Source organism: Lontra canadensis, unplaced genomic scaffold (genome assembly GCF_010015895.1).
Source record: "Lontra canadensis isolate GAN:19392208 unplaced genomic scaffold, GSC_riverotter_1.0 scaffold71, whole genome shotgun sequence".
NCBI classification, from domain to species: domain Eukaryota; kingdom Metazoa; phylum Chordata; class Mammalia; order Carnivora; family Mustelidae; genus Lontra; species Lontra canadensis.
In genome coordinates this window covers 2,210,439-2,222,871 of record NW_022631065.1, presented here as the reverse complement: position 1 = coordinate 2,222,871, position 12,433 = coordinate 2,210,439, and the positions used below count along the sequence as shown (strand labels likewise).

Here is a 12,433-nt window from a genome sequence, read left to right as displayed (position 1 = left end):
ACTTCTCCCAACCCTCCTCCTTTCCCCTGCTTTCCCTGCTCTGTGGTGGGGTGTGACAGTCCAGAATGCAGGTATTCTTACCTCAAAGGTAGAAAAGAGAAACAGGACAGGGATGCCTGGGTGGCTCAGTCAGTTAAGTGTCTGCTTTCAGTTCAGGTCATGATCCCAGAGTCCTAGATTGAGTCCTGCACTGGGTTCCTTGCTCAGTGGGGAGCCTGCTTCTCCCTCTGCCTGCCGCTCCCCCTGTTTGTGCTCTCTCTCTCTCTGACAAATAAAAAAAAAAAATCTAAAAAATAGAGAGAGAGAGAGAAACAGAGGACAAGGAGAAAGAGAGAAGGAAATAAACAGAAGAAGAGAGGATCAGTAAATGGATCCTGGTAGCACAAGACTGGAGTTTTCTTCTTGCCTTTCTGGTCTATTCCTAGGAAGTGAAGTGGAAAGCCCAGACAGGAGGAACTGCATTAGTTTGCTGGGGCTGCCATAACAGAGTGCCACAGACTGGGTGACTTAAACAACAGAAATATATTTTCTCTCAGTTCTAGAGTCCGGAAATCAGCGATCAAGGTGTCATGAGATTCATTTCTCCTGACGCCTCTCTCATGCCTTGTAGACCGCTGTCTTCTCCCTGTGTCTTCACATGGTCCTCACTCTGTGTGTGTCTGTGTCCCAATGTCCTCTTCTTAAAAGAACACCAGTCATACAGAGTTAGAGTCCACCCCGGTGATCTCATTTTAACTTAATTACCTCTTTAAAGACCCAATCTCCAAATACAGCCACATTCTGAGGGCTTCAAAATATGAATGGGGGTCAGAGAGACACAACTCAGTCCGTAACAGAAACCCAGCGTAGAGTTGCAGAATTTGGGCAAGGTGACAAGAACAGGAGTCCAAAAGTAGGAACCGACAAGGACCTTGGAAGTTCGAATCCAGGAAGGGAGGTGTGAGCAGCAGGGGAGTGGAGGGAGGGTCGGGAAGGGCACAGGTAGGTATCAGGCCCCTGAGCTTGGATTAAGTCACAGATTGTCTCAAATGTCTACAAACATGTTCCCTCTGCCCAGCACTGTAGGACTTTTGATCCTACAGCATCTCAGAATCACTTCTGGGCCTGGGCTGAGTCTACAACATCAGCAGTCTTGTCAGACAGCATCCAGCCTATGACCATGACCACTGCAAATGCAAACATGGCTGTCTGGTCCCGGGCCAACTGGGGGCCCCACTGAAGCCCCAGAAAGCACAGAGCATCTCTACCCCGAGAAGTCAACCAACAGCACCCCTCGAGGATATTCTGTTCAGTGATAAGCAACCTCGCCTACCCAACGTACCTGCCAAGAGCAGAGACCCGCTTGAAATGGAGTCAGGGCCCCCAGGCATGGGGTAAGGCGACTGCTCAGGTCTCTCATGTCATCATCCACATTTTGTGATTCCACAGATTTTGCTGAGGCTGGCACCAAAGCCCCACTCGCTCCCTTTGAAGGCCTGAATGACCATGAAGGGAAAGGAAAATCCTCATGGAAAAGTGTAGGGAGGAAGGGCAGCACAAGAATGGGTCAGGAGGGACAGTGGAGAAGCAGAGAAGTGCCATGATGCCCAAGGTGTGACATTATACAATGCCACCAATATCTCCCTCCAGAGTCCAGGGCAGCCTCGCTCCATCGCTGGGCCACAGAGTACGTCACCCTGCTGAGACTCTGGCTCCTTGCGAGGCCTGAGGGAACAGCTGGTCCAGTCCCACCCCACTCCTTCCACTTTCCTTCCCCCATCTCCTCCAAGCAGGGTAGACTCTGCCTCAGCCCCCCTGCTTGGGAGGTGGACTGTGGACAAAAGACAGAGGGTTCACACTCTCCTATCCCTCCCACAGAGAGATGCTGAGAGTTATTCCTAGAGTCTAGGGGTATCCTGGAGCTGACCCACCATGAAAGAACTGGCTGCTGCGGTGTCAAAGGGCTCTGCTCCCAGCCTAGTTCACCAGGTAGGAGGCAGGGACATGGGGCAGAAACAAGACTGCAGCATCCTTCGAAGTGCTTCTCTTATGACCCCAAAGGGAGCAGAATGGGGCCAGAGCCAGAAGAGCCAGCAGCACATGGTGTATCCGTGCAAGGGTATAAAAATACCTCCTTTTTTAAACTTCACTTTGGATTTTAGAGAGGCAGCCCAGAGCTGGGGGATAGCAGGATCACCACCAGCTTTGTCTCTTGAGTCCCCAAAATGAGAAACAGAGCACCTAGCCCAGGCTGAGTGCTGAAGAAATGTGTCCCAAATAAAGACCAGTCATTAAAAAATAAAAGAAGACTCAAATCCTGAGCATGTCTGTCCCCAAGTGGAAACACAGAGTTCAGGTCTCTGTCTGGAAGCTCGTGAAAAATCACAGCCAGCCATGAGGTACACAGTTGATTCCATTTCCCATTTCTGGTCCCAAAATATGAAAGTCAAGGGACGGCCAAGATGCAGAAATGCCACGGAAGACCTCGCTGGGTGGCCTGATGTCCCAGCCTGAACTTTCCATGTCTGAAGACAGTGTCCCTCACAAGGGCTATGTTGATGCTCTGTGTGCAAGCAGGCCCAAGGTTGATTCAGGGGCAAGATGCCACGGGCTCCTAGGGCGTGCACACTTACCGCAGCACGTCACCCCGCCATGCAGAAGAACACACAGTATCACAGAGCAATGGCAGGAAAGAATGTAAAAAAGCAGAAGAGTGAAATAAAGCGAAAAGATTGCACATACTGTGTATTTTAACCTGCTGGTCTTAACACAGTTAGAAAGGTTGTATTCAGCTCCTCGAAGTAATGGACACACACTCATGTTGTGTCCCATTTTGGCCAAGGTATCGCCGAGCCCACTGTCACCCCTGGGCCTCAGGGACACGTTCCACAGTGGCCTGTCCATCATCCCATAACACTCACAAGCGCCTCTTGCGCGCCAGACACCATGCTAGTAGCCGAGGCGCAAGGACCGTCGGAGTGTGGCCCAGCCTTCAACAAGCCTGCACCTCTGAGGGGCGCCTGGGTGGCTCAGTTGGTTATCCGTCTCCTTCGGTTCAGGTCATGATCCCAGGGTCCTGGGATCGAGCCTTCCATGGTCTTCATTGTCATCTTCGTCTGGCTCCCTGCTCAGTGGGGAGTCTGCTTCTCCCTCTCCCTTTGCTCCTCCCACTGCTTGTGCTCTCTCTCAAATAAACAAACAAGTAATCTTGAAAGAAAGAAAGAAAGAAAGAAAAAGAAAGAAAGAAAGAAAGAAAGAAAGAAAGAAAGAAAGAAAGAAAGAAAGAAAGAGAGAGAAAGAAAAGGCTGTACCTCTGAGAAAGACAGTCACCAGGGCTCTGGCGGAGGCTTCCACAAGGGACACTCAGAACAGCAGAGTCTGGCCTTGGGATTCTTCATGGAAGAAATAATGTGTAAGCTTAATCAGCCAGCCTGAGGAACAGCATGAGGAAGGGTTCCCGGCACAAGGGACAACGTACAGGCCCTGAAGAGGTCACTGTCAAAGAGTGTTTATGCTCACAAACAAATCTACCCATATTTTAGAAACCACTTCCCTTTCAGGGAGCTTATATATATATATAAGCTATATATATGTAACATATATATTATATATAATATATATTTTTAAGATTTTATTTATTTCTTTGAGAGAGGGGGAGAGCACACATGCATACAAGTTGGGAGGCAGGGGCAGATTGAGAGGGAGAAGCAGACTCCCTGCTGAACAGGGAGCCTGACTCTGGGGGCTCGATCCCAGGACCCTGAGATCATGACCTGAGCCAAACGCAGACACTTAACCAACTGAGCCACCCAGGCGCCCCAAGAGCACATATATATTTTTGTCTAGGCCTTTATTTTAAGCCAAACCTACCCAGGAAAAACAAAATGTCAAGATCACCACCTTCAAGCACATTCCATTTCCATTACAGAAAACGTGAAAAAGTCATCCATCCATATATGATCAACTTCAAAGATAAGACCATCTGCTTTTATGGAATTTATGACTAGGGAGCAGCAACTCCTCAGCAAGTCAGACCTGTGAATCGCAGCACTCAGAAGCAGAACTGGATTTAGAAAATGGGAGTCTACAGCCGTACCACCCTAAAGTCGCCCATCTCCGCTGATCTTGGAAGCTAAGCAGTGTTGGGCTTGGCTAGTATTTGGATGGGAGGAAACCGGAGACTAGAGAGACCAGGTCTGCTCAGTCTCACTGTGACCCCACCAAGCTGTCCACCCAGGTTATTCCAACAGGAAACTGATCCCAGGGGCCTCTGCTCGATGACCCACCAGCACTCTTACCATGGCCTCTCTCAGGGAACAGAGACCTATGGAGATGCCTGCAAAGGACAAAACATGGCACCCAATGCTTTCCTAGGATTGGGCTACCCTGGGCCTAACAGGTCCACACCCTCCTAAGAATCTGACCTTAGATACTCAGGAGGCTTTCTCAGACCAGCCAGCCCCTCCCCAGTTCATACCTCACCTACATCTGGCCCTTAATAGCCAGAGATGGAGACACACAGATGGCATCTTTCTAGGAATCCACCCTGCCAGGGACCGCCTCCGCCACTCTGCCCTGCCTGGACCAGAGCCCCATCGTCGAGCCAGTGGTATCTTCTATTCAGGAACTGATCCATCTAAAGAGAACTTGCTCTAAAGAAGAAAAATCCAGGGGCACCTGGGTGGCTCAGTGAGTTAAAGCCTCTGCCTTCAGCTCAGGTCATGATCTTGGGGTCCTGGGATCAAGCCCTGCATCGGGCTCTCTGCTCAGCAGGGAGCCTGCTTTCCCCTCTCTCTCTGCCTGCTGCTCTGTCTGCTTGTGATCTCTCTCACCATGTCAAATAAATAAAATCTTAAAAAAAAAAAAAAGAAGAAGAAGAAGAAAAATCCAAATCTTCTCAACATCCCAAAATTGTGACTCAAGAAATGCACTCTTTCATAAGACTTAGAAGGTACATTCACTGGGCCCAAACCACTGTTTAAGGTTTTAGTTTGTGGGGGTAAAATGGCTTTTTAGAGAGAATGAGTCGTTAGGGTCCTAGGGCAGAGGGCGAGAACTGGCAGTGACACCTGCTGCTGGAAGGGACAGCAGAAGTGACAGGTGAAAAGGCAAATATGAAATATGTTAGTGCCATCTATTGACAAGAGTAAACAGTACCAGAAATGATTCTGCAGAACAGCCATTCAGATCACGAGAACCCTTACGCATCATCTAAAAATGCTCTGGGGCTGGCACACGACGTTCACATCTGACTAACTTCAGTATCTCGGGATCCAGAAAGCCCAAAGATGCAGGCTTTACGTGTGGAAAGCAAAGGGCAACTCCAGGCCTCCTGGCTTCATTCATGTTAGCTTTTGGATTCCGTGACTCAAACCCCAAACCTAGATGTGACTGTGTCCTAAAGGACAGACTCCAATACTGAGAAGACCAGGGCTGTTCCAAATTCCCACCCCACCCCACCGTGACATCCAGTCCATCACTGGGAAGTGGGCAGGAGAACCCTACGTTCAGCCAGATTTGTTCTGGTCAGCCCCTCAGAGGAAACAAACAGACAGCGCCCCATGCCTGGAGCTTGTGCACACATATCTGATGATGTGTGACTGTGGAAATAGAATACAGGAAGATCATTTCTCTACGGAACTCTTTAAGTCTTTAATTGGGACCCACCTGTGCAGCTGGGAAGGGAGGGGACTGCAGCTAACAGCACCAAGCAGAGAAGAACTTGGAGTGAAAGAACAGGCATTATAACCTGACTCTATCCTCGAGCAGGAAACATGGCATCTGTTCCGAGATGGCAAGATCAAATCCCCAGACAGTAAGCATCCTTTCCCTCATGCCAAATACAGAGAGTTGAGAGAACAATTAGCTTTCAGGAAGTAGGGGAGACATGAAGGGAGAGACAGAAGTAGGGAAAATAGAGGAATCATGAGGGATCTAGAACAGGGAGAGGCCTCCAATCATTTACCACGCAGAAGCTAACTGAACATCTACCAAGTGCGGGCCATGGTGCTAAGTCCCTAGGAAAAGGGTGAAGAATCCTGTCCTGGAAAACCTGATCACCTGCATCATAAAGACCCCGAGTTCTGGGGAGCAACCACCAGATTATAGCTGATCCTTTTTTTAAGTAGCACCACGCTCAGCAGGAATTCAATGGATGTGTTGACTAAATGAATATAGGAACGGGTGGCTACAGGGGTAATTCTTTGTGAACTCAGACCCTAGGTTTTGAAGTTCAGGGTCAGCAAGGCAGGGATAGTTTAATAATGAAAAGTTTACAGAGAGGGAGACAAAGAAAGCCACAAGACCAAGACATTACTGAAAGTTGCTAAAAGAAGCGATCTTAAAAGTCCTCATCACTAGAAAAGAAGTTTTGTTAATTATGTTCGGTGACAGATGTTAACTAGACTTACTGTGGTGATCATTTCACAACGTGTATAAACATCAAATAATGATGTACATCTGAAACCGATGTTACATGTCGATTACATCTCAATTTAAAAAAATCACAATACAGACCAAAAAAAGATATTAATGAAACTCAACAATTGCTTCCACTAACAACAACAACTTCTGATAAAATTCCTAGGAAAACAGGGACACCTGGGTGGCTTAGTCGGGTATCCATCTACCTTCAGCTCAAGTCATGATCCTGGGGTCCTGTGATTGAGCTGTGTTGGGCTCCCTGCTCAGCATGCTCTCACTCTCTCTGACAAATAAATTTTTAAAAAATCTTTTTTTTAAATTCCTAGTAAAACAAATTCAAGGACGTTTCATTCACATCAGAAAGACTAATCAACTACCAGTGTTGTATTTGATGGTGAAATAATAAGGCCATTCTCATTCAAGTTGGGGGAAAGAGTGCCCTTTGTTACCACTACTACTTAATGCTGTTCTAGGTATCCTAACCAGCACACAAGAGCAAGAAGAAATGAGACAAACTGAGGAAAGATGAAGACAAAATAATTATTTGTCAATGATATATGAGTATGACTTGAGCAAAGTCTAGATCAAGAATTCTACAAAATAAGAAAAAAGACTAAAATACAATCAGGTGAATGGAAAGGATAGCATGTTCCTGGATTACTGGGCTTAACAGGAGGAAAAATGTCAGTTCTGCCCACACTGATGCAGAAATTAACAAAATCATCAGCAACATGATAATCAAACTCATTAAGGAAATCTTTAAATCCAGATGCTGAAACACAGTAAGAGGCAAACAGATCCACAGAACAAAATGGGAATTGCAAAAACAGGAGGGCATGCATGTGCTCATAGTGTGTGCATGTATGTGCAGTCCATGCGTGCGGTGCGGGCATGGTATGTGTAGTGTGTGTGGTGCATTCAGTGCGTGCGTGGTACGTGCAGTGTGTGTGCGTGTGCTGTGCAATGCGTACGTGCAGTGCGTGTGTGCGTGTGGTGCGTCCACTGCCTGAGTGCGAGATGCGGGCATGTGTGTGGTACGTGCCTGTGGTGCATGTGAGAGAGGGTGTATGTGTAATGCAATGCTAAAAACAAAACATCACAAGCGAATGGAGAAAAGCTGACCCTGGCCAGTTACACCAGAAGGGCCAGCCACCGACCTTTAGAGGCTCCCCAGAGTCCAGCCCTGTGACTAGGCACACGGGGCAAAGGGTACAGGGAGGAGACGCATCACAGGCAACATGGACTCCATGTGGACCCACCTCAGGCACACGCATCTAAAACAATCTAGATCAAAGTTTTCTAGCAGAAGCATTAAAAAAGAAAAAAAGAAACAGGTGAAATTAAATTTAATGATATATTTTTATTTAACCCAATACATCCAAAGCATTATCATCTCAACAGGTAATCAATATAAAAAGTCATTCATTCTTTTTTCATATTTAGTTTTCAAAATCAGTTATATATTTTCCACTTGTCTGACATCTGAATTTGGATACAAAATTTTCATCAGAGACATTGGATTTGCAGGTCAATTTCATAATATTTATAGTTGAGAAAAGAGATCCACATGCCCAAGTTGTTCCAAACAACTTAAAAGTTTCTCAATAATTGGACCAATTATCGGTTTTTAAATTTTAATTCAAACCAACTAAAATTTAAAATTCATTTCCCAAGGCACACTAGCAACATTTCAAGTGCTGAAAACCCGCACGTGGCCAGTGGCTAACGAATTAGAGAACAGAAATCCAGAATCTTCCACTGCAACTCAAACCTCCAAGGTCTCACACTGACCACCACAGCTGCTAAAGACTCAAAGTCACCATGACCTTTAATACATCTGGAATCAAACCCAAATTCCTCCATCTGCTGGTTATGCAGTCATGGGCAGTGTTCTTATGCTCAGCAAGCTTCAGTTTTCTCATCTATAAAAAAGGGGTGATGGTGCCCATCTTGTGAAATTCTGAAGATTAAAGGCCTGATTCACAGAAGACACTATATGTTAGTTCTCTTCCCCTTATATCTATAGAGTACTTATGAAGTGTTTTCCAATTTACTGTTTTATTTGCTTCCAACAACAGAATGGTAGGACAAGTATCATTACCCCCATTTAAAGATGAGACAACATGGGGTGCCTGGGTGGCTCAATGGGTTAAGCCTCTGCCTTCAGCTCAGGTCATGATCTCTGGGTCCTGGAATTGAGCCCCGAATCGGGCTCTCTGCTCAGCAGGGAGCCTTCTTCCCCCTCCCTCTCTGCCTGCCTCTCTGCCTACTTGTGATCTCTGCCTGTCAAATAAATAAAATCTTTAAAAAAAAAAAAAAAGATGAGACAACAAAGTTCAGAGGAGTTAAGGGAACAACTCAAAGTCCTACGCTGGTGATGGTGCAGGAATTCTAACCCCTGTACATCTGCCTCGGGGTCCACTGCTTCTCCCACAGCCAGCACAGCGTTCCAGCCCCAGCTGTGCCTCAGTCTCCAGCTGCCTCCTCCTTACTAATCCAAGAGGAGGGTGGCGAGTCCTGGAGTATAGGGAACAGGACTCCTCCCAGGCAGCCTTCCCCTGCTTCAAGGAAGACACGGGCTTTCCTCTACCTCTTCCCTGTAGCACAGGAGCCTGCAGGGCCTGGCTATCTCCCTGTCTCAGTGCATAGTCAGGCCCCCACTGACATCCTTCTGCAGAGTTACAGAGAACAGAAGGAACCAACCACTCCTCAAAGGGGCAAAAGAAAAGGACCCAAGGGAAGAGTTAGGCTCATCTTCTATCAAAACAAATGCAGATGATCTTACCGTTCTCTGGACTTACTGAGAAGGGAGACTCCATCAGCCACCACCCCAAAGCCTCTGATGGGATTCTTCAATGCCACACAGCAGCGAGAATGAATGATGGACAACTACACACAGCAACATGGTGAATCACAAGGGGAATGCTAAGCAAAAGCAGCCTAATCCCCTAAAGGAAGCAGATGGGGTAATTCCATTTATGTGAAATTCTAAAACGTTCAAACTAATTTATGCTCAAAGATTTGCAGGAGAGGGGTTATCCTTGGTTGGGGAGTGTGGGGTAGATGGGGGAGTCAAGGGGCTTCTGGGGGACTGGTGCTGTTCTGTTTCTGGTCCCGAAAGCTGACATTGAAAACATGGCTATGTTTGTGAAAATTCGTCATGTGCACTTTCCTGTATAGTTATGCTGCAAGAAAACTTTATACTAACTTTCTGGAGTGATGGAAATCTTCAATAAATCGATCCAAGTAGTCGTTATATGGTTATAGATATATATGTTAAATGTCATTGACCTGTTTGCTAAGGTTGTATTTTACTGTTTACAAGTGAAACCATAGGAAATTACACCCCAAAAAGAGTCTCAGAAACATCATATAATTGTCCCTCCTAAATTTAAACAACTCTAAACTCGCTAGCTTAGCCTAAAGGTCTTATTTTAAAAATTTAGTTTATAAATATTAAATACCTATTTGAAATTTAAGAAGGTGTTATGAAATCAAATGACACTCTAGTATATAACTATATTGCTCTAACATGTTTCTTAAATATATTTATTATCTTAAGAGTTGGTGCCACACACCTTTCAAGGATACCTTGCTTGGGGCACCTGGGTGGTATAGTCAGTTAAGCGTCTGACTCTTGGATTCAGCTCAGGTCATGATCTCATGGGTCATGGAATCAAATCCTGTGACCTGCTACCTGCTCAGTGCAGAGTCTGCTTGAGATTCTTTCCCCTTCCACCCCTCCCACTTGTGCACGCTCTCTCTCCCAAATAAATAACGCTTTTAAAAAACAACAACAACAAAGAGGGGCACCTGGGTGGCTCAGTGGGTTAAGCCTCTGCCTTCAGATCAGGTCATGATCTCAGGGTCCTGGGATCAAGCCCTGCATCGGGCTCTCTGCTCAGCAGGGAGCCTGCTTCCCCCTCTCTCTGCCTGCCTCTCTGCCTCCTTGTGATCTCTCTCTGTCAAGTAAATAAAATCTTAAAAAAAATAAACAAAAAACAGACAAGGATACCTTAAGATAATATTTTACTTCCAAGCCTTTTCCCTTCCCAATTGGAAGTATGATAAAAGACTTAGCTCAGGCAAAAATTCTCACAGATTTCAAGCTTGTAAGGTTAAAATCAGTCAGCCTTTAAATCTAAGCATTTGCCTTTTAGAAAACATTGTATTAAATGTAGACATTGAAAACATTAGAATATTGGTAACGGGTTTCCAAAATAATGTAAGAAAACTCCCCCAAGAGATCGATGGGGCAATTATTGGTCCCTTAATTTGTCTATAAATCTCAATGTGCCAAACAAATACTATATTTTAGCACTTGAGTGTTTATTAATATAAAATCTTAGCAAGGTAAATTAAATTCCCTAAAAAATTTTTATCAACTCAGAAACACTATTTTTTAGGCTATTAAATGCCCTTAACTTCTTTAAGTAAACAGCCCCAGTTCAGCCTTGCTGAGATCTGCTAAGGCCTAGAGGGTTGACTTTTATTCTGAGGTTCAGCCTCCCAAGGCCAACTACTGAGAATATCTGTGAAACAAGAATACTTATTTCAATATAGTCAATAATAGTAACAACTTTATATGGTCACCATACTTATTGTGGCGAACATTTCATAATGTATGTCATTGTCAAATCACTACATTGTATACCTGAAATTAATGTAATATTATATGTCAATTATATTTCAATTAAACATTTTTAAAAAGTAAAAAACTACTTATTTCATATCATAAAATTCCCATTGGTCCCCAGAGGCATCTAATGTACTTTAGAATATTAACAACAACAAATTTCACCAAACCAATTAAACAATGGCACTTTAATAAAGTGGCACTTGTCTTATGAGAAATGAAGAACTTTTTGAACATGAACCTAAATTCCAGTGTCCTGAGGGAGGTGGTTAAAAACTATGGAAAAGAGGAACATACCTTTGCCTCACAAAGGGATTTCCCAGGGAGAGTGTCCTGAAGAGGCACAACACTGATCTGAAAGGGACCATGATGACCTAAAACAGCCATGGCCAGTATCATTTTCAAACCAGGCCATACCCTCTGATAGTCCGACTTTCACATTGTCCACATCCTCTCAATGCAGCTTGTTAATAAATAACCTAAGTTAAAACAAGTGACAAAGGTATGCCAATACTTGTTGGGATGACAAGAGAAAAAACCTTTTCTCTCTTAGTAATACACATGTTAAGTGATATAACTAACTCTTGGGCTTATTTTTTAATCCTCAGAATAACATTCTTGAGCAAAGACAATTTTTGGATAAACTATGCTTCTGATCTACCTCCTAATTATACTTCAGTAGATTTACACATAATCAAAGGCCAGGTCCTTCACACAGAGGGTCTTACCTGTGAGAAGTTCAGCCCATTCAGTGGATGGCACTGCTCTTCCACATTTTCCACAGCCCCAGTCTGCTTCCTCAGCCGCTCAGCCTCCTGGGCAAGGTACAGGTCTAAGACAGGCACCCCACGGGACTTAATGTCCACTTCCGTCAGGGAGTTGACCATAAGCATCACCCAGATGGGCCTCTTCCGCTCCCAGTTCCCCGCAATGGCATTGAAGAGGTAGTCGGCATAGAGGCCTTTGCCACGCTGGTCCGGCGTCATCCACAAGGGCATCATGAGCTTGACATACTCTAGGTGTCGCTTGAGGCGGCAGTAGATGTCCCGGGGGAGCACGTCCTGGAGGTTCTCTCCCTGTGGCAGCATCTGACAACTAGTGAGGGCCGAGATTGTGTAGGGGTCAGTGAGGTCCAGCTCGAAGTACACAATGCTGCTCTGCTGAAAAGCTTCTTTGGAGTTGTCCGGGATGAAGTCCCAAACCCGAGTGTATGGAACATGGATCGTGCCAAAGAAGTAAGATGGCGGGTCTCGCTTTATGGTCCACAAGAAGGAATTCAATTCACTTTGCTGAAAGGAAGAGAAAGGACATCAAGGCATTATATGGAGGGTCAGAAACCTGACAGGAGAAAATGAAGTGGACAGACAAGCCACACTTCAGGAGAAAGATGATTAA

At 45.3% G+C, this 12,433-nt stretch overlaps 1 protein-coding gene across 4 annotated transcripts in view; it reads right to left on the bottom strand.

The window, feature by feature from the left end:
• Positions 1 to 12,433, bottom strand: part of TRABD2A (TraB domain containing 2A) — a 126,372-nt gene that overhangs the window by 104,298 nt on the left and 9,641 nt on the right. For all 4 annotated transcript variants that reach the window (XR_004385349.1, XR_004385350.1, XM_032880678.1 and 1 more), the window contains exon 2: positions 11,767 to 12,327. Coding sequence is in view for 2 of the 4 variants with exons in the window: in XM_032880678.1 (XP_032736569.1) it covers positions 11,767 to 12,327 (561 nt within the window). In the remaining 2 variants the exon portion in view is untranslated. The remainder of the gene's footprint in view (positions 1 to 11,766; positions 12,328 to 12,433) is intronic.